Raw genomic sequence first — 18,842 nt, 5'->3', positions numbered from 1 at the left:
CGAGGTCTCATGACGGGGCAAACGACGCAATAGAAAATGTAGAACAAATCATTCGGTATTCTTAGGTTTTTTCGGTAAAGTCACGTAGGTAAAACATTAAAATTAATAGGTTCCACCTGAAGACGGAAGCTTGTGTTGCCTCCGAAACGTCGTGATTTTTATTTTACTTTTATTAATTTTAATGTTTTACCTACGTGACTTTACCGAAACAACCTAAGAATATGAATCCTTGCAGTCACGAAAGCTTCAAATCTAGAACAAATCATTCGGAGCATTGCGACCCTGCGTGTTTGGAGAGCAGCCCACGGATGCACGTGTCACAGAGCTACCTCCGAGTTCCCTTGTTCAACTGACACTGGGTTCATGTGGAAGAGCGCAGAGAGGACCCGGATGTCAGAGTTAGCTCTGTCATATCCACTTCCGTGGGCTGCGTTCTCTAACAACACGCAAGCGGTCCCGGCCATCGGACAGGAAAATAAAAACACTGGAACGGGGTCTCTCTGGATTTTTTATTTTAAGTAACAAGTGTGACCACATCGCCACCTGGTGGAGGCGGATGAACACGACGTCTTAGTCGCATGCCTGTTCAGGCTGTCAGAGGCGCGCCGTGGTAGCAAGATGATAATGATCTCACCCGGTACGCAGGAGGTCGTGGGTTCGATCCTGATCCTGACGCCTGCTGCTGTATATTTGGAGTTTGCGGTGCCTCTCCCTGTGGCCGCGTGGATTTTTCTCCGGGTCCTCCGGTTTTTCCCTCCGCATTTAGAATCGGCATCACGCGTTTTGAGCGTTTGCCTGCTACAATACGACATGGGCGCTCATTTTGTGGCCAGGTCGCTTCTGAAGAAACAGCTGCATAGCTCAGTGAGCCTTACCTGGTGAAATAAAAATAGTTTGTTGATTAACCGCGACTAACCCAACCAATAATAGGCGCGGCATATTCTCAGATTAACACTATCCATTGTAACTTATCTGACTACGTTAACCCCCCTCTGGCCTTCGCAGGTGATAGGCTCAAAGTGATGCCATCACTTCTAGATTTGAAGCTTTCGTGACTGCAAGGATTCATATTCTTAGTTTTTTTCGGTAAAGTCACGTAGGTATAAAATTAAAATTAATAAAAGTAAAATAAATAAAAAAATCACGTTTCGGAAGCAAAACAAGCTTCCGTCTTCAGGTGGAACCGTCACAGCTGTATCAAGTGAGAGAAATTCCTAGAAAACCGTCCTTGTATATATACTGGTTGAGGGTGGGAGGAGCCAAGGCAGGCCCCTGGATATTATTATTATTGTGAAGTTGGTGCGGCTAAAGCCGCTGCTAAGAATGAGACTTTGTTGTGTAGACTGGTTGAACTGGGAGGTTCCAAGAGTTGTTCAGGTCCGGCTGTTCTGAATGGGACTGAGCCTTTGTTATGTAGATGAAACAGCCCTTTGCTACGTTGCTGGGATTAATTCTAGATTTGCCAAATATGTGTGGTAAAACTTTATTTTATTTTATTTTACTTTTATGAATTTACATTTTTTACCTACGTGACTTTACCGAAAACAAACTAAGAATATGATGCCATCACCTTTACTCCCCTGTGTGAGAGCAAAGCAGGGAGACTTCTTGACAATTCTGGCTGTCGCCTGACGACGTTAGTTGTTATCATCAGCAGCGACATGTCACAGTGCTCGCATTGTAAATGTTGTGGGTTTACTCTCCAACACGCCGGTGTGCTGAACTAGTAACTACTTGCCACGTTTTATTTACGCGACAAACCTTACTACTACTTCGCTGTGTCGGGTGGTGGTGGTGGGTTAACGACACGTTGATATTTCAGCGATATAACCCAAAAACCTTTATTGTGAATGTTGTTGGTCGCGAAAGCCTGCTACTACTACGCGCTAAACTGAGCTGTAGATGATGACAACAGCCACCACCGACACCGCCACATCTCCAGGAGACACAGGCGACCTGCATCACGTACCACAGCGAGTCCTCGCTCCACGCGGTCGTCGCAGTAGTCGGCGCCTTCATCAGAAGCGCCGCGTTCAGCGAAGACGAGTTCCCCCGTGATGTCGTTTGGCCAACGCCGGTTTAAACCCGCGTGGTATTATTTTATTTTCGTGCCACGGGGGAAGGAAACCCCGCTCAAGACCCAGCCGGGCAGAACTCGGGAATCGAACCCGTGAGGTTGCACCTCGCGACCTCGTGGGGCCAGCGCCGTCCCCCCCCCCCCCCCGCCGCTGTTCAACTTTGCCTCCCGTGGCGGCCAAATGATGATTGCCGTTCGTAATTATTCGTAAGAATACTGCCGAGAGTGATAACGCACGGACGGGGGGATTTTTAGACGGCAACTCTCTCCTGCCTCTCGCCGACCCCCCCCCCCCCCCCACAGGCTCTCGTGGCTCAGCTGCGCTGCGTCGGCGAGGGGCGAGACGCGGAGTTGCGGGGGGCCGAGCGGGAGCTGTGGGACCTCGAGGCGCAGGCCAGGGCCGCGCTGACGCGGAACGAGCGGTGGGAGAGACGCGGCGAGGGGTGGGGGGCTCCGTGTGTGGGTGGGGGGCTGCGTGTGCGTCGGGGGCTCCGTGTGTGTGGGGTGGTGATGGGAGTTCTGAGTTCTTCCTGGGGGTATCAACCACGTGCCATCATCATCACGGGCATCATCACTTTCATCGTCATCATCATCACTGTCATCGTCATAATCATCACTGTCATCGTCATCATCATCACTGTCATCGTAATCATCATCACTGTCATCATCACTGTCATCGTCATCATCATCACTGTCATCGTCGTCATCATTTTCTGTCATTGTCATCATCGCCCCTGGTCATGCAGATGAGGTCACGGTGACCCCACGCTTGTGACCCCCCCCCCCCGACCCCCCCCCCCTTCCCTTGTGCCACAGACTTCGCGCTCAGCTGCGGGAACAGGAGCGGGAGCCAGCCACTGCGGAGACTCCGGTTCTCATCCCGGGTCAGTGGCGGCCGCTCGTCTGTGTGTGTGTACACGCACAGTAGCGTGCGTGCCCCCCGTGTGTGTGTGTGCACCCCGTGTGTGTGTGCGTGCACACAATGTGTACGTACGCTCTACAAACACAGTGTGTGTGTGGGCAGCATGGTCGGCCCAGTGGTGTTGTTACTCGTGCCTCGCGGCGAGAAGCGCCTGGGTTCGATGCCCGACTCGTTCTGTGTGGGGGTTGTTTCTTCTCTCGCCTGTTCTGCATGGGGTTCCTCTGGGTTCTACAGTTTACTCCCACGGCCAAACGCACACACACAGGCACACGCACACACACGCACACACACGCACACACATGCACGCACGCACGCACACACACACATGCACACACGCACACACACATTCACGCACACACACGCACGCACACGCACGCACACGCACGCACACACACGCACGCACACATGCACGCACGCACACACACACACGCACACGCACACACACACGCACACACATGCACGCACGCACACACACACGCACACGCACACACACACTGTGTCGGGGCAGACACTGCAGGGCGAGCAGGTCAGAGGCCTACTGTTGATGAAGGTGCCGCTGTGCTCGCGCCGGTGAACTTGTTCCGCACCCTAGGTAGCCATCCCTGCTAGTTGGCGGCGCTATCAGCACGGTGACATTGTAGCCGGTATTGGCCAAAACGTTGCGATGCTGTAAAACCACCCGCATGTTGCTCAATTAAGATCACACAGCAGCATCTCCCCCCCCCCCTCGTGCAAACGCAAGGCAGGACCCTCTTGAAAAGGAGTCGTGAGACACTTCTGGGTAAAAAGCGCCGTCATAATAGCGACACGAATGGTGCACCGGGCGCCCTCCGCGTGTGGCCGCAGCCTGCGTCGCGCTGCGCACGGGCCGCTGACGAGTTCACCCTCTACCCCCCAAAAACAGAGCCCCCACCCCCACGGACCCCCGTGCCCCCCGGGACCCCGTCTGCGTCGTGCCGCGTGCGAGCCCTGCACGCGGAGCTGGCGGGCGCGGAGCGGGCGCTGGCCGGCGCGAGGACGCGGCGCCAGCAGCAGCTGGTGCCCCGCACGGAGACTCAGCTCCTGGGGCAGAGAGTGCGCGACATGCGGGTGAGCCAGTGAGCCTGTGAGACACGGGGCCGCGTGGGGCAGTTGTGGAGAGAGAGGGGAGAGTTTCCCACGCCTGGGCAGTGTGCTTCGTGACCGGCTCCGGTTTGACAGCGGAGGTCTCACTGCGAATCAGTCGAGCGGCAATATCTTTTCATCGGTTGCGTAACGCTGTGTGGAAGCTACCTGGTCTGTCGCTCCGAACGAAGCTTCAGGTCTTCTCGGCCAGTCATGCGCTCCCTTCTCTACGCTTGCGAAACGTGGACCCCCCCTAATGGAACATCTTCGCCGGTTAGAAACATTTAGGCTGGCCTGCCTACGATCCATCCTGGGTTTAACCAGGCTGGATTGTGTGAGGAGCTCACAAATCCTTGAAAACTCTGGACAAAGTCCCATCGGTGAGCTCCTCTGGCAGGCAAGGCTGCGTTGGCTGGGGCATGTAGTCCACATGCCCAGCCACCGCATGCCTAAACAGCTTTTGTTAGGCTGGATAGAGGGGGCTAAACGGGCGCGGCACGGGCTAGAGACAGGAGGACGTGGAGCTGAGTGGACTTGCCGATGACTGGTACCAGCGGTGTCAAGATCGGCCTCTGTGGAGGAGGCTCGTGAAGGACGCTACTGGGCAGTTGGAGGCAGTCGCCCTCCAACAACAACGGAGGGCGGAGGAGCGACGCTCACAACAACGAGCGGAGCGCCGGGTGGCTAAAGCACAGCAAGTTGGCACAGTAGGGGGCAAAGGTGGTGCGTCAGCCAGTCATCTCGGTCATCTCAGTTAGTCGATCTGGGTCTGCCCCGTGATCTCCTGCCAGCGGGCATTCGACACTTCACGTGGCCTCAACGTGCACATAGCCTGGCACGCTTAGTGGCGAATGGTGGTTGTTGTTGTTGTTGTTATTGTGCGTGTGCGGCACACACGAGGCGAGTGTGAGTGACACCAAAGCTGGTGTCACTCAAATCCAGTGAAATAACGAATGTGATTGTGATGTGATTGTAATGCCACTGTGCTATTGCCGGGGCTTAGCCCACCAACTGTGGTTGGGGCCAAAACCCGGATTGGCTGGCCTAGCCACGCGGCCACCTCCTAGCGTCACTTTATCATCGCTGCTAAACGTCCTGGATTCTGCACCGGCTGCTGGAACTGGGTCGGCGGGTGACGTCGCGACCTTGGGTCTCGTTGTGACCTTGGGTCTCGTCGCGACCTTGGGTCTCGTCGCGACCTTGGGTCTCGACGCGACCTTGGGTCTCGACGTCACCTTGGGTCTCGACGTCACCTTGGGTCTAGATGTGACCTTGGGTCTCGTCGTGACCTTGGGTCTCGTTGTGACCTTGGGTCTCGTCGTGACCTTGAGCGAACGGGTTCAAGTGCGTCGTCGTCTGCGTGTCTAAACGGCGCTGTACCTGCGCCGCAGGTGGAGGCGGCCAGACTGGCGCGGTCCACGCAGCGCCTGGACAAATCGGCCGAGGTGAGCTCCGGCGTGCCCACACTTTGCGACCCTTGCGAGTTGGCGGTCTTGGTGATGACGATTATTCCGCTTGCTTACGCACGAAAGCCTCCGTCGCTTCGTGGCTCTTCTTCGGGAGGGTCCTGTCAGGCCCGAGCCGTCGGGCGCCCCGCGACCACTTGCCACGCGCTTGCCCAATTGACAAATGTGCGATTTGTGAAAATTTGGCAAACTTTGGACCGTGACGCCGGCACACAGACGGCCGCGTCTTCTCGGAACGACGTCGCAAATGATTTCGCGTCCACTGTAGGTAAAGCTAGCGCGCGAAGCAGTCATATTTAACGGTTAAAACACACACCACTGTACGTGTGTGCGTTGAACTTCTTTCGCGCCATACGTGGCCAACCGTGCTAATCGGTGGTGCGGGGGGAAGGCCGGCAAACTACACACGAAGCAGTTCTCAAGACGCGAGTTTTCAATCGCGATGTCGAGAGAGGTCGTGGTGGTCACACAGAGCGGTGATCGTGAACTCGCTGCTCTGGCCGCGCAGGAACTGGAGCGGGAACTTCGCCGCATCCTGGCTCGGTACAAGATCCCACCAGAAGCACAGGGGTACGACGCCCACACTGCAGACTCACTCGCTCGCGGACTCGCCCAATACACGCTTAGACTCACCCACTGAACACTCGCACGTAGACTCACCCAACACTCGCTCGCAGACTCACCCCAACACTCGCTCACGTGCACGTAGACTCACCCAACACTCGCTCGCAGACTCACCCCAACACTCGCTCACGTGCACGTAGACTCACCCAACACTCGCTCGCAGACTCACCCCAACACTCGCTCGCACGCATGTAAACTCGCCCAACACTCGCTTGCACGTAGCCTCGCTCACACGTAGACTCACCCAACACTCGCGAGTGTTCAGTGGGTAAGTCAAAGCACGTAGACTCACCCAACACTCACTTAGACTCACCCACTGAGCACTTGCACGTAGACTCACCCAACACTCGCACGCACGTAGGCCTGAGTGGGACTCTAACTCACTCGAGCGAGCGAGGATCGTGTTGCATGGATCACGTGGCCAAGCATTCCCATACTACCTGGTCCTGCCCCGTGACCTCCTGCCAGTGTGGCTGCTGCACACACAGGAAGCCTTCAACATTTCACATGCACCTAGCCTGGCACAAGGGCGATGCGGGCATGCCTCGTGGAAAACGTCAGTTGTGAGGTGGCGCAATGGGGAGCACACCACTGTGAACCTGGCCGACTTCTATTCCCAGCCACTGTGGGTCACGGGCTACCCCTAGGTCAGCTCAGTCTTGGAACAGATACCCAGTGTGTGAACATCAGCACTGGAGAGACAAAGGCGGCCGGGCGTGGTGCTGGCCGAAACACCCCATCAAGCGCCATTGTAGCAGCACTGGCCCTACACTTCATGGAGGCTATAGGGGGGGGGGGGGGGGTGGCTGTCACCACATGTCCAGGTCAAACGTGGACACACGGACAACCCCAGCTGATGCTGACGTCACATACACAAAGATCTCCCACGTAGTCCACAGAACCTGTGGTGGACGTTCCACGTGGCGAGGTTAAAACTGGACGTCCGTGTAACGTCCACCGCTGGTTCTCCTGGGCTGTGCCCAGCAGAGGAGCCCCGACTCCTCAATGCTCATGTGAGCTGGATGCCCACTTTTAATTTTGGCCCCGAGAAGAGATTGCGTGAGCGCTGAACAGAGTGGGGGGAGATGTTGCGAGGAATTGCCGCTGCAACTCTTCGCGTGCACCTCCTTCAGAAGTCCGTCGTTAGCCGGTGCGGGTACTGCAGCGACGCGGCGGGTAACGTGGTCGGCGGGTAACGTGGCGTGGTTGCCGTGCGCCGCAGGGAGCTGTGGCGAGCGATTAACGACGGTGCGGGGACTCGGCTTGCGCGCGACGCAGAGCACCCACGTGGGAGCCTGGATCCTCCTCCCACGACGACGAGGCAATAGGCCAAAGTGAGTCTCACGTGCGAGGCGTTCTCTCCGATGTTGCAGCGAGCTTGTTTCTTGCGACGTCCGAATTGTTGCGAGGCCCTGGACGACGGGGTGCTGTTTTGGGCACCACTTTGTTTGGCAGCCTTCACTTTCTTAATGCGGTCACGGGCGGTGGGTGTAACCTCTCTCCTGGTTCCAGGCACATGCTGAACTTCTTTCGCACCGTACGTAGCCAAGCGTGCTCATTGGAGGTGTGGGGGAAGAACTAAACCATTTGCTTTCCTACTTTGCCCCCCCCCCCCACCCGCACTTCACTTTCAATGCACTGGCCATGAAAATGTTTCTTTGTCAGGAGAGTTTGTTGCTTAGAACCAGAATGAATTCTCCCCTCCAGCCTGAACGAGAACGTTCATGTCACCCGCCTTGCAGGTGGTGATCAGACGTCCTGTTTGGTGCGATGGCAGCGTCACGTCGGACCGGCCGCGTGTCGAACGCCCTCCCCCCCTCCGAGCGGAAGACTGCTGGGACTTATTGCCACAGCAAGGCTTCTTGTTGTCGCGTGAACGCGGTTTTCTTGAACACGCTTCCGCGCCATGTGTACACCACACCAGCCCAGGTGAACGTGGAGTCCAACTGCTGACTGTCCGCCCGCGCCCTGCGCGCACGTGAACTCAAGACGCACGACACAGTGACGCTTAAATGAAACCTATTTATTTTGCCGAATGTCCACAAGTTTTGAAAAAAAAAATCAAATCAACAACTCACCGAGTCTGCGTCATTTACATTCGGAAAGGCGCGAACTCAAAGCAGCCAAGGTCGCCGAGGCCCGGTCACTCTTGGGGGGGCGGGGGAAGCTGGATCCCGAGCAGCGGCAGCAGCCTCTTGCTCCAGTACGGAGCCAGACCCCCAACAGACCCCCAAGCCTCGCGAACGCACCGCCCCTGGCTCGTGGTGGGGACAGCGCTGGGTGGACGCTCCTGCCAATCAGGGGGGCTAAAGCCCTGGGGGGCAGAAGGGCCGCAGGGGCCACAGAGCACCCCCACCCTCCCCTCCTCATCCTGCCGCATGCCGCCAGCTACAAATTACAACGCAAATTCATACCGTGACACGGCCTGTCACACACCGGGTCCCCTTCGCCTCAGGGCTTCCCATTTCTCGCTCGATATTTTCCAGGCAACTGGAGGTAGGTGGCACTTGAGCCAGCCGTAGCCACGGGCAGCCGCCTACCCGGACAGACCCCACCCCCCCCGGCCGAGATTTTATTAAAGCCCCCAACGCTCGCCCATTCCCCACCACCCCCCTCCTTTGATGAAACAACTCGGGAGGGGCCTCGACTCGACTTCAACGGCCGAGAGTCCGATTCGCACCCTCGGCCTGTCCCTGCGAGACTCCCCAGGACTACCGCTCTCCCCCAACGCAAAAACCCAACACGCAAAGCGCTACGGTAACGCGACCGCCGGCGCAACACAAGCTGTAGCCGCGGGCGTGAGAATTAACGACGGCATCTGTTTTGCTAACGGCGGTGCACCTCGACAAAGAGACATTTATACAGATAAAGAACTCAGCCCAGCAGACAAAACGTCATGCGCACGTAACCCGTGTTATTTCTCTTGATTACAACAACGGGCACCAGCGTCGCAGAGATACACGGGTGTGTGTGTGTGTCGTGCACTCCGCGTGTGTGTGTGATGTGCACGGTGCCTTGTGCGTGGTGTGGTGCGCTGCGTGTGCACAGTATGGAGCCCTATGTTTACGGAATAGTTACGTGCTCATTGTGGTGTGATGTGGTCATTGCATGGTGCAGCTGTGGGCTTTGCTCAGTGTGGTGTAGCGGTGTGGTGCGCTAAGCGAGTTGGTGTGGTGTGGTCAGTGTGGTGTAGTGGTGCAGCCTATGAAGTGTGGTGGAGCGTTGTGGTGTAGCGGTTTGGTCCGCTCAGCGTGGTTCGCGGTGTGCTCAGCGAGTTGTAGCGGGATGGTGGACTCGGCGAATTCTAGTGGTGTGGTTAGAGGCGTGGTGCGCTCGGTGTGGTGTAGTGTGCAAGGTATGGAGTGGTGCGCTGTGTGTGGCATTCCCAGTGTGGTGTCGCTGCGTGCTCTAGCGTGCTCTAGCGTGCTCTATGCAGCAGTGTGCAACTGGCCAGCTCACATGCGACGCGTCTCGTGCCTCTGCCAGTGCCGGGTGGTTTCGTATCCCGTGGGTGCGTGGGATCGCACGCACGGCTCTCTCTCCGTGTTACCGGGAGCTGGGTGTGCCGCGGGGGAGTGTGCCGCACTGGAGGGGAGTTGGTGGTGGGAGGGGGTGGGGGGGAGGGGGGGTGTGCCGCTGGCTGTGCGGTCAGGACGTGGCCTGGGCGGCCGATTTGCGCATTGACTCGAGAGCCTTCTCCCTCAGGGCCCGCTCCAGGTCGTCGAGCCCTCCTGAGTCGTGCCGCCCCCGCCCAGCCTGGACAGCCCAGACAGACTTACACTCACACACCCGCACTCACACTCACACGTACACACACACACCCGCACTCACACACACTCACACACCCGTACTCACACACACTCACACACCCGCACTCACACTCACACCCACACATACACACACTCACACACCCACACCCACGCGCACTCACACACACACCCGCACTCACATACACACTCACACACTCACACATACACACACGCGCACTCACACACCCGCACTCACACATACACGCACTCACTCAACCGCAATCTCACAGCCCCACTCTCACTATCAAATACCAGCACTCTCACACCCATACATACACCCATACATACACCCATACATACACCCACATGCTCGCACACTTTCGCTCAATCACACTGGTACTCTCTCCGCAACAGCCACCAATTCGTCGCTAAGTGGTGATGACGGCACCAAGGCGCTTGTGCCAGACACGGCGCACTGAGGCCACGTGAAATGCTCTTTGTGCTAGTTTGTTGTCCTTCCCTACAAACCTCCGATTAGCACGGTTGGCTACGGAGGGCGTGCGAAAAAAGTTCACACGTACATACAAGTGTCGAACGCTCGCTGACAGGAGGTCACGGGACAGATCCAGGTGTTATTGGTTAACTGCCTGAGAGCTTAATGATTGTGAGCAGAGGATCTGTGACCAAAAGAAAAGCCCAGACCTTTCCATGGTATTATGGGGCTTGACCAATGTCGCTCAAGCAGACACACACACACCTGCTCACAATTCGCACCTATCCAGACACACACTCACCCAGGCACACAACCACTCGCACCTCCACTCACTAACATTCTCACTAGTACACCCGCATACACCCACCCACACACACACAGACTCGCACACGATCACACTCGGTCATCCGTAACAGAGGCATCTGCCTGCTCAGAGAAACTTGGTTCAGCTCGACCAACATCAAAACCTCACCCAGCCGCACACGACAAACCTATCGTAAGCACCACACACACAATCATAGACCACTTGCCCATGACCGAAGCCATCACATGTCCATCTCCATTAACCTTAACAAGCTTAAAATATTTTTATATAATTTTTTTTGTCTTTTCCCGCAGTCGTATCCCCATCGTGCTATCGGTGTTGTATCAAGCGACAAAGAATCGTTTTGGAAATCGCGCAGAGCAGTGCGACCCACTCGTGTTAGAGAACGGCCCACGAAAGCGGACTTCACAGAGCTACCTCCGAGGTCCCTTCAAAGTGGCCGCTGGTCTAGACAGGAGGGGGGCAGCACTTTCCCACTCGCCCTGCTATCTCAGAGTAATGTTCCAAACGATATTTTGAATTCTGCGCTTTGAGAACGTGGGTTGTTAATGAGAGTCGTGGCGGGCTCAGCGCTTCGACCTCGGAAGTTCAGAGCTCGTCGCTGTGGGACAGCACCGATAACCGGGACACCCAGAGCCGGGACACCCAGAGCCGGGACACCCAGAGCCGGGACACCGCCTGCACAACGTGGAAGCAGCACCACTAACTCCGCTGGGTGCTCGGTGCCACCGATCTCATGAGCGAGAGCGGGCACAGATGGTGGCTGCAGGGAGCATTGGGGGGTATCTATCGAGTGTGCAGGCGGTGCAACTGCTGCCGGGGCCCACTGGCAGGAGGGGCTACGAAGAGGGTGGAGGAGTGGCAAATTGGACTGCGTTGGGGAGGCCCATTGCATTCCTTGCACCCAGGGCCCAAGTTCCCCACTCGACCCCACTGCCAAAGACATTTTTTATATTCCCACAACCCTATTCACAATCACCGATATATCAAAAAAAAAAATCTAAACCAGAGCTATTGACTGCAGACCGCAGACTGCGTCCTGCACTCGGCACCGAAGGCGCCTAACGCCAGGGGCTGGGGGAACCTCCGGCTTCCCCCCCGGGGGCCGGACACGAAGCCATCACTTGATTTCACATGGCCTGCGGCAGGCCCACGGGAAACATTGAAATGGGTCACTGCGAGCGCGTTGGCCACACTAACCCGGTACCGGGTACGGGGGGGGGGGGGGGGGAATTTTCGACTGTGGCAAAAACAAAAAACCCGCCACGTTTAGCACTGATGAAGCGCCGCGCTCAAAGCCACTTCGGTCAAGAGGCCCCCTTTGCGGTGACAGAAGTGGCTGCGGGCGTGTTGATGCGACTATACCCCCCCCCCACCCTACCAGAACAACCAATCGTAGAGTCCTATATCCTGCCCTCGGTAAGGAAGAGAGGCTCCGCCCCCCCCCCCCCCGGCCCTGCTCGCCACAGGTGGATGGGCGCACGGCCGCCACCCCGAGTTCAATGAGAACCAAGCGGCGTTCGTTTCACCCGCGCACGCACACACACGCCAGCACACGCGGGGTCACTCAGCGCCCTGGCTGACCCTGCGTGTGAGGGGTTAGGTCGAGGCTAGGGGGGGCAGCACCTCGGGGGCCAGGTCGCCGCGCTCCTTGCGATGCTTCTTGTGTTTGCGGTGCTTCTTCTCCTTCTTGTGCTGCTTCTTCTCCTTTTTCTTCTTCTTTTTCTTGGACTCGCCGTCCGACACCTGCCCCACACCCCGCCACAAGGCTCAGTTGAGTCGAGCGACGAGCAATGTGCGCGGCGCACGTGTATCGATATCGCAGGGCAAGGTTATGCTGCTAAAAAACACGCTATGAAAAACATAAATGCGCCGACGTTGGTCGGAATATCCTTAATCGCGCGACGTGGGAGCTCGTTGCAATCATCGGCTGGATGACGCGTAGCAGGGAGAGCACACACGTGCACGTACCACGACATCACATGCACGCAAAGACATAGATCCCACATATACCCTTAACAGACTGTTGTTAGCGAGCACCTATGAAGGCGGGGACGGCACACGAGGGGGCGAGCGGCCAGCACCACGCCCAGCCGCCGTTATCTCCCCAGTGGTGAATTTACATGCCGCATTATGTACTCATTTGAGGCCGAGTCGACCTCGGGGAGGCCCAGGACCGGTTCAGATAATCGTCACTGGTGTTGGACGTGAGCGGGAATCGAACTCGGGTGGTCAGGTTCATAGTGCAGCGCGCCATATCCTATGCTACCGCTTGCACAAAGCCAACAGATCCCCCAGTATAGCCTTAACAGACAGTAGGGGCAAGTACTGTTACCGAGTAGCACCTATTGAAGGCCGGCACTGCACACGTGGGGGTGGGTGGCCAACACCACTCCCGGCCGCCTTTGTCTCCCGAGTAGCGATGTTTACACACCGCACCAGGTACTCAATTTAGGCCGAGTCGACCCAGGGGAGGGCTACACACACACACTCGCTCTCACAGGCATCCACAAACCTGGTCAGGGGATGCGCTGTGGGAGTCGTCGTGGTCCACGTGGGGAGGGGACGCCAAGGCGTGGGGGGGGGCCCGGGCGGTTGCGGGGGGCTCGCTGCCCGAGCGCGAGGGCGAGTGAGAGGCGGAGCGCGAGGCGGAGGGAGACGCGGAGCGCTCCGCCGGCCGCTTCACCCCCGCGCGCGTCGCCTCGCCGCTGCTGTCACACAGATGAGCACAGCGTGAGCGCAGCCATCGCCACGGAGACTCGGACACACTCACACGCCCTAACCCGACTCCTAACTACAACACGAACAATACCCCCAACGCACAACCCTGCCCGCCACTCTAACCCCTAGCCCCAAACTCTAACACTACCCCGACCCCCAACTCTAATACAACCCTATAACCCTCTTATGCCTAACTAACCCGACCTCAAATATCCATTTTCTATTGCACATCCAAGTTGTGCCAGCACCGGGCCAGCACAGTACAGGTGGTTTTCCACTGAAATTTCACCAAGCAGAGCCGGAGCAGAGCCAGAGCAGAGCCGGGGCAACTCAAACACAGCGACACAGCGTCACAGCGTCACAGCGTCACAGCGTCACAGCGTCACAGCGTCACAGCGTCACAGCGTCACAGCGTCACAGCGTCACAGCGTCACAGGGTCACAGGGTCACAGGGTCACAGCGTCACAGGGTCACAGGGTCACAGGGTCACAGGGTCACAGCGTCACAGCGTCACAGCGTCACAGCGTCACAGCGTCACAGCGTCACAGGGTCACCTACACGCGTGCCGACGTCACGCGCCGCGCGTGTCAAGCGAGTGGCACGGCTCGGCTTGCTGCGGCGGGAAAGCAGCCGGCGCCTGCTGAGCCGCTGCGGCGCTGGCACGGCACGGACTCGGAACGTCTCGGTCACGCCAGCGGACAAAAAGAAAGTTCAGGGCACCGCTAGGCGGCGATTTGCCGGCGCGGCGCTCACCGCGTGTCGGGCGGGGCGGGCGCCGGTGCCGCCCGCCGCTCCTCCGCCGGCTTCTCCCCCGCGGCCCCGTCGAGGGGAGGGGCCGCCGGGCGGGCGTCCCAGCGGGCGCGGGTCTTCACGGGGGGGGGGCGCGGGCGGGGGGGGAGGGGCTCCCCCCGTCCCCTCTCTCCGGCCCGGGCGACGGGGACGCCCGGTCCCTGCGTCGCGGGGGCGGGGGGGGGCTCGCGGACGCGGGGCGGCGCGGGAGGGGCCTGGGGGAGGGGGACCTCGCGGGCCCCCCCCCCCTTCTTCGCTTGGGGCGGGGGGCTCGGGGGAGGGGAGGGGGACCCCGAGAGAGAGGCCTCGCGCCGCGGGGGAGGGGCCGGGGGGGACGCCCTGCGTCTCGCGGCGGGGGGCGAGGCGGACCCCTGCCGCCGCTTGATGCGCTGGGGGGGCACGGGGGACGGGGAGGGGGAGGCGCGGCGCTTGGCCCTGGGGGGGGGCGGCGGCGAAGGGGTGTGGGAGGGGGCGCGGCGGCGGGGGGGCGGCGGGGGAGACCCGGAGGAGCGGCGCTTGGACCGAGGGGGCGGCGGGGAGGAGGGCGAGGGGCGGCGGCGCACGGCGGGGGAGCGGTGACGGTGGCCGGGAGATGGGGACCTGCGGAGGGAGAGAGACGCGGTTCAGTACGGGGGAGATGGCCTTGCACAACACAGTAGCAGCACAGCAGAGACACAAGCACAACACACAGCAGAGACACAAGCACAACACAGTAGCAGCACAGCAGAGACACAAGCACAACACACAGCAGAGACACAAGCACAACACACAACAGCACAGCAGATACACAAGCACAACACACAGCAGAGACACAAGCACAACACACAGCAGCACAGCAGAGACACAAGCACAACACACAACAGACACAAGCACAACACACAACAGCACAGCAGAGACACAAGCACAACACACAGCAGAGACACAAGCACAACACACAACACACAGCAGAGACACATGCACAACACACAACACACAGCAGAGACACAAGCACAACACACAGCAGCACAGCAGAGACACAAGCACAACACACAACACACAGCAGAGACACATGCACAACACACAACACACAGCAGAGACACATGCACAACACACAACACACAGCAGAGACACAAGCACAACACACAGCAGAGACACAAGCACAACACACAACACACAGCAGAGACACAAGCACAACACACAGCAGAGACACATGCACAACACACAGCAGAGACACAAGCACAACACACAGCAGAGACACAAGCACAACACACAGCAGCACAGCAGATACACAAGCACAACACACAACACACAGCAGAGACACAAGCACAACACACAACACACAGCAGCACAGCAGAGACACAAGCACAACACACAACACACAGCAGAGACACAAGCACAACACACAACACACAGCAGAGACACAAGCACAACACACAACACACAGCAGCACAGCAAAGACACAAGCACAACACACAGCAGCACAGCAGATACACAAGCACAACACACAACAGCACAGCAGAGACACAAGCACAACACACAGCAGCACAGCAAAGACACAAGCACAACACACAGCAGCACAGCAGAGACACAAGCACAACACACAACAGCACAGCAGAGACACAAGCACAGCACACAACAGCACAGCAAAGACACAAGCACAACACACAGCAGCACAGCAGAGACACAAGCACAACACACAACAGCTCAGCAAAGACACAAGCACAACACACAGCAGCACAGCAAAGACACAAGCACAACACACAACACACAGCAGATACACAAGCACAACACACAACAGCACAGCAAAGACACAAGCACAACACACAGCAGCACAGCAGATACACAAGCACAACACACAACAGCACAGCAAAGACACAAGCACAACACACAGCAGCACAGCAAAGACACAAGCACAACACACAACACACAGCAGATACACAAGCACAACACACAACAGCACAGCAAAGACACAAGCACAACACACAACAGCACAGCAGATACACAAGCACAACACACAACAGCACAGCAAAGACACAAGCACAACACACAGCAGCACAGCAAAGACACAAGCACAACACACAACACAGCAGATACACAAGCACAACACACAACAGCACAGCAAAGACACAAGCACAACACACAGCAGCACAGCAGAGACACAAGCACAACACACAGCAGCACAGCAGATACACAAGCACAACACACAGCAGCACAGCAAAGACACAAGCACAACACACAGCAGCACAGCAGATACACAAGCACAACACACAACAGCACAGCAGAGACACAAGCACAACACACAGCAGCACAGCAAAGACACAAGCACAACACACAGCAGAGACACAAGCACAACACACAGCAGCACAGCAAAGACACAAGCACAACACACAACAGCACAGCAGATACACAAGCACAACACACAGCAGAGACACAAGCACAACACACAGCAGCACAGCAGATACACAAGCACAACACACAGCAGAGACACAAGCACAACACACAGCAGCACAGCAGATACACAAGCACAACACACAGCAGATACACAAGCACAACACACAGCAGATACACAAGCACAACACACAGCAGATACACAAGCACAACACACAGCAGATACACAAGCACAACACACAGCAGATACACAAGCACAACACACAGCAGATACACAAGCACAACACACAGCAGAGACACAAGCACAACACACAACACACAGCAGAGACACAAGCACAACACACAACAGCACAGCAGATACACAAGCACAACACACAGCAGATACACAAGCACAACACACAGCAGAGACACAAGCACAACACACAACACACAGCAGAGACACAAGCACAACACACAACAGCACAGCAGATACACAAGCACAACACACAGCAGATACACAAGCACAACACACAACACACAGCAGAGACACAAGCACAACACACAACAGCACAGCAGATACACAAGCACAACACACAGCAGATACACAAGCACAACACACAGCAGATACACAAGCACAACACACAACACACAGCAGATACACAAGCACAACACACAGCAGAGACACAAGCACAACACACAACAGCACAGCAGATACACAAGCACAACACACAGCAGATACACAAGCACAACACACAACAGCACAGCAGATACACAAGCACAACACACAGCAGATACACAAGCACAACACACAACAGCACAGCAGATACACAAGCACAACACACAGCAGAGACACAAGCACAACACACAGCAGAGACACAAGCACAACACACACACAGCAGAGACACAAGCACAACACACAGCAGAGACACAAGCACAACACACAGCAGCACAGCAGAGACACAAGCACAACACACAACAGCACAGCAGATACACAAGCACAACACACAACAGAGACACAAGCACAACACACAGCAGCACAGCAGAGACACAAGCACAACACACAGCAGATACACAAGCACAACACACAGCAGCACAGCAGATACACATGCACAACACACAACAGAGACACAAGCACAACACACAGCAGCACAGCAGATACACAAGCACAACACACAGCAGATACACAAGCACAACACACAGCAGCACAGCAGATACACAAGCACAACACACAACAGAGACACAAGCACAACACACAGCAGCACAGCAGATACACAAGCACAACACACAACACACAGCAGAGACACAAGCACAACACACAACACACAACAGATACACAAGCACAACACACAGCAGCACAGCAGATACACAAGCACAACACACAACACACAGCAGATACACAAGCACAACACACAGCAGCACAGCAGATACACAAGCACAACACACAACACACAGCAGAGACACAAGCACAACACACAACAGCACAGCAGAGACACATGCACAACACACAACAGCACAGCAGATACACAAGCACAACACACAACACACAGCAGAGACACAAGCACAACACACAGCAGCACAGCAGATACACAAGCACAACACACAACACACAGCAGAGACACAAGCACAACACACAACAGCACAGCAGAGACACAAGCACAACACACAACACACAGCAGATACACAAGCACAACACACAGCAGCACAGCATATACACAAGCACAACACACAGCAGATACACAAGCACAACACACAGCAGATACACAAGCACTACACACAACAGCACAGCAGAGACACAAGCACAACACACAGCAGATACACAAGCACAACACACAGCAGATACACAAGCACTACACACAGCAGAGACACAAGCACTACACACAGCAGCACAGCAGATACACAAGCACAACACACAGCAGATACACAAGCACAACACACAGCAGATACACAAGCACTACACACAGCAGAGACACAAGCACTACACACAACAGCACAGCAGAGACACAAGCACAACACACAGCAGATACACAAGCACTACACACAGCAGAGACACAAGCACTACACACAGCAGCACAGCAGATACACAAGCACTACACACAACAGCACAGCAGAGACACAAGCACAACACACAACACACAGCAGAGACACAAGCACAACACACAACACACAGCAGAGACACAAGCACAACACACAGCAGCACAGCAGATACACAAGCACTACACACAACAG

General features: G+C 56.6%; 2 protein-coding genes across 4 annotated transcripts in view; one reads left to right on the top strand and one right to left on the bottom strand.

Annotated features, from left to right (window-relative positions):
* The first annotated feature begins 3,102 nt into the window (after nucleotides 1-3,102).
* LOC144740429 (uncharacterized) lies at nucleotides 3,103-9,143 on the top strand. The gene is made up of 6 exons (XM_078623281.1): nucleotides 3,103-3,177; nucleotides 3,846-4,088; nucleotides 5,495-5,548; nucleotides 6,078-6,139; nucleotides 7,416-7,527; nucleotides 7,936-9,143. Exons 1-5 carry the CDS (start codon nucleotides 3,103-3,105, stop codon nucleotides 7,519-7,521), a joined length of 540 nt encoding a protein of 179 aa, XP_078479407.1. The 3' UTR covers nucleotides 7,522-7,527; nucleotides 7,936-9,143.
* Nucleotides 8,196-18,842, bottom strand: part of SRRM1 (serine and arginine repetitive matrix 1) — a 30,547-nt gene continuing 19,900 nt past the window's right edge. For all 3 annotated transcript variants that reach the window (XM_078623283.1, XM_078623285.1, XM_078623286.1), the window contains 4 exons: nucleotides 14,235-14,870; nucleotides 13,276-13,471; nucleotides 12,387-12,506; nucleotides 8,196-9,949 (listed from right to left, as the gene is read on the bottom strand). In XM_078623283.1, the coding sequence (XP_078479409.1) occupies nucleotides 9,842-9,949; nucleotides 12,387-12,506; nucleotides 13,276-13,471; nucleotides 14,235-14,870 (1,060 nt within the window). In that variant the 3' untranslated portion in view covers nucleotides 8,196-9,841. The remainder of the gene's footprint in view (nucleotides 9,950-12,386; nucleotides 12,507-13,275; nucleotides 13,472-14,234; nucleotides 14,871-18,842) is intronic.

The sequence above is a fragment of the Lampetra planeri genome, unplaced genomic scaffold, assembly GCF_965212315.1.
Source record: "Lampetra planeri unplaced genomic scaffold, kcLamPlan1.2.h2 scaffold_214, whole genome shotgun sequence".
NCBI lineage: Eukaryota > Metazoa > Chordata > Hyperoartia > Petromyzontiformes > Petromyzontidae > Lampetra > Lampetra planeri.
Note: the sequence above shows the minus strand (reverse complement) of the source record. Positions and strands in the feature narration are given on the sequence as shown.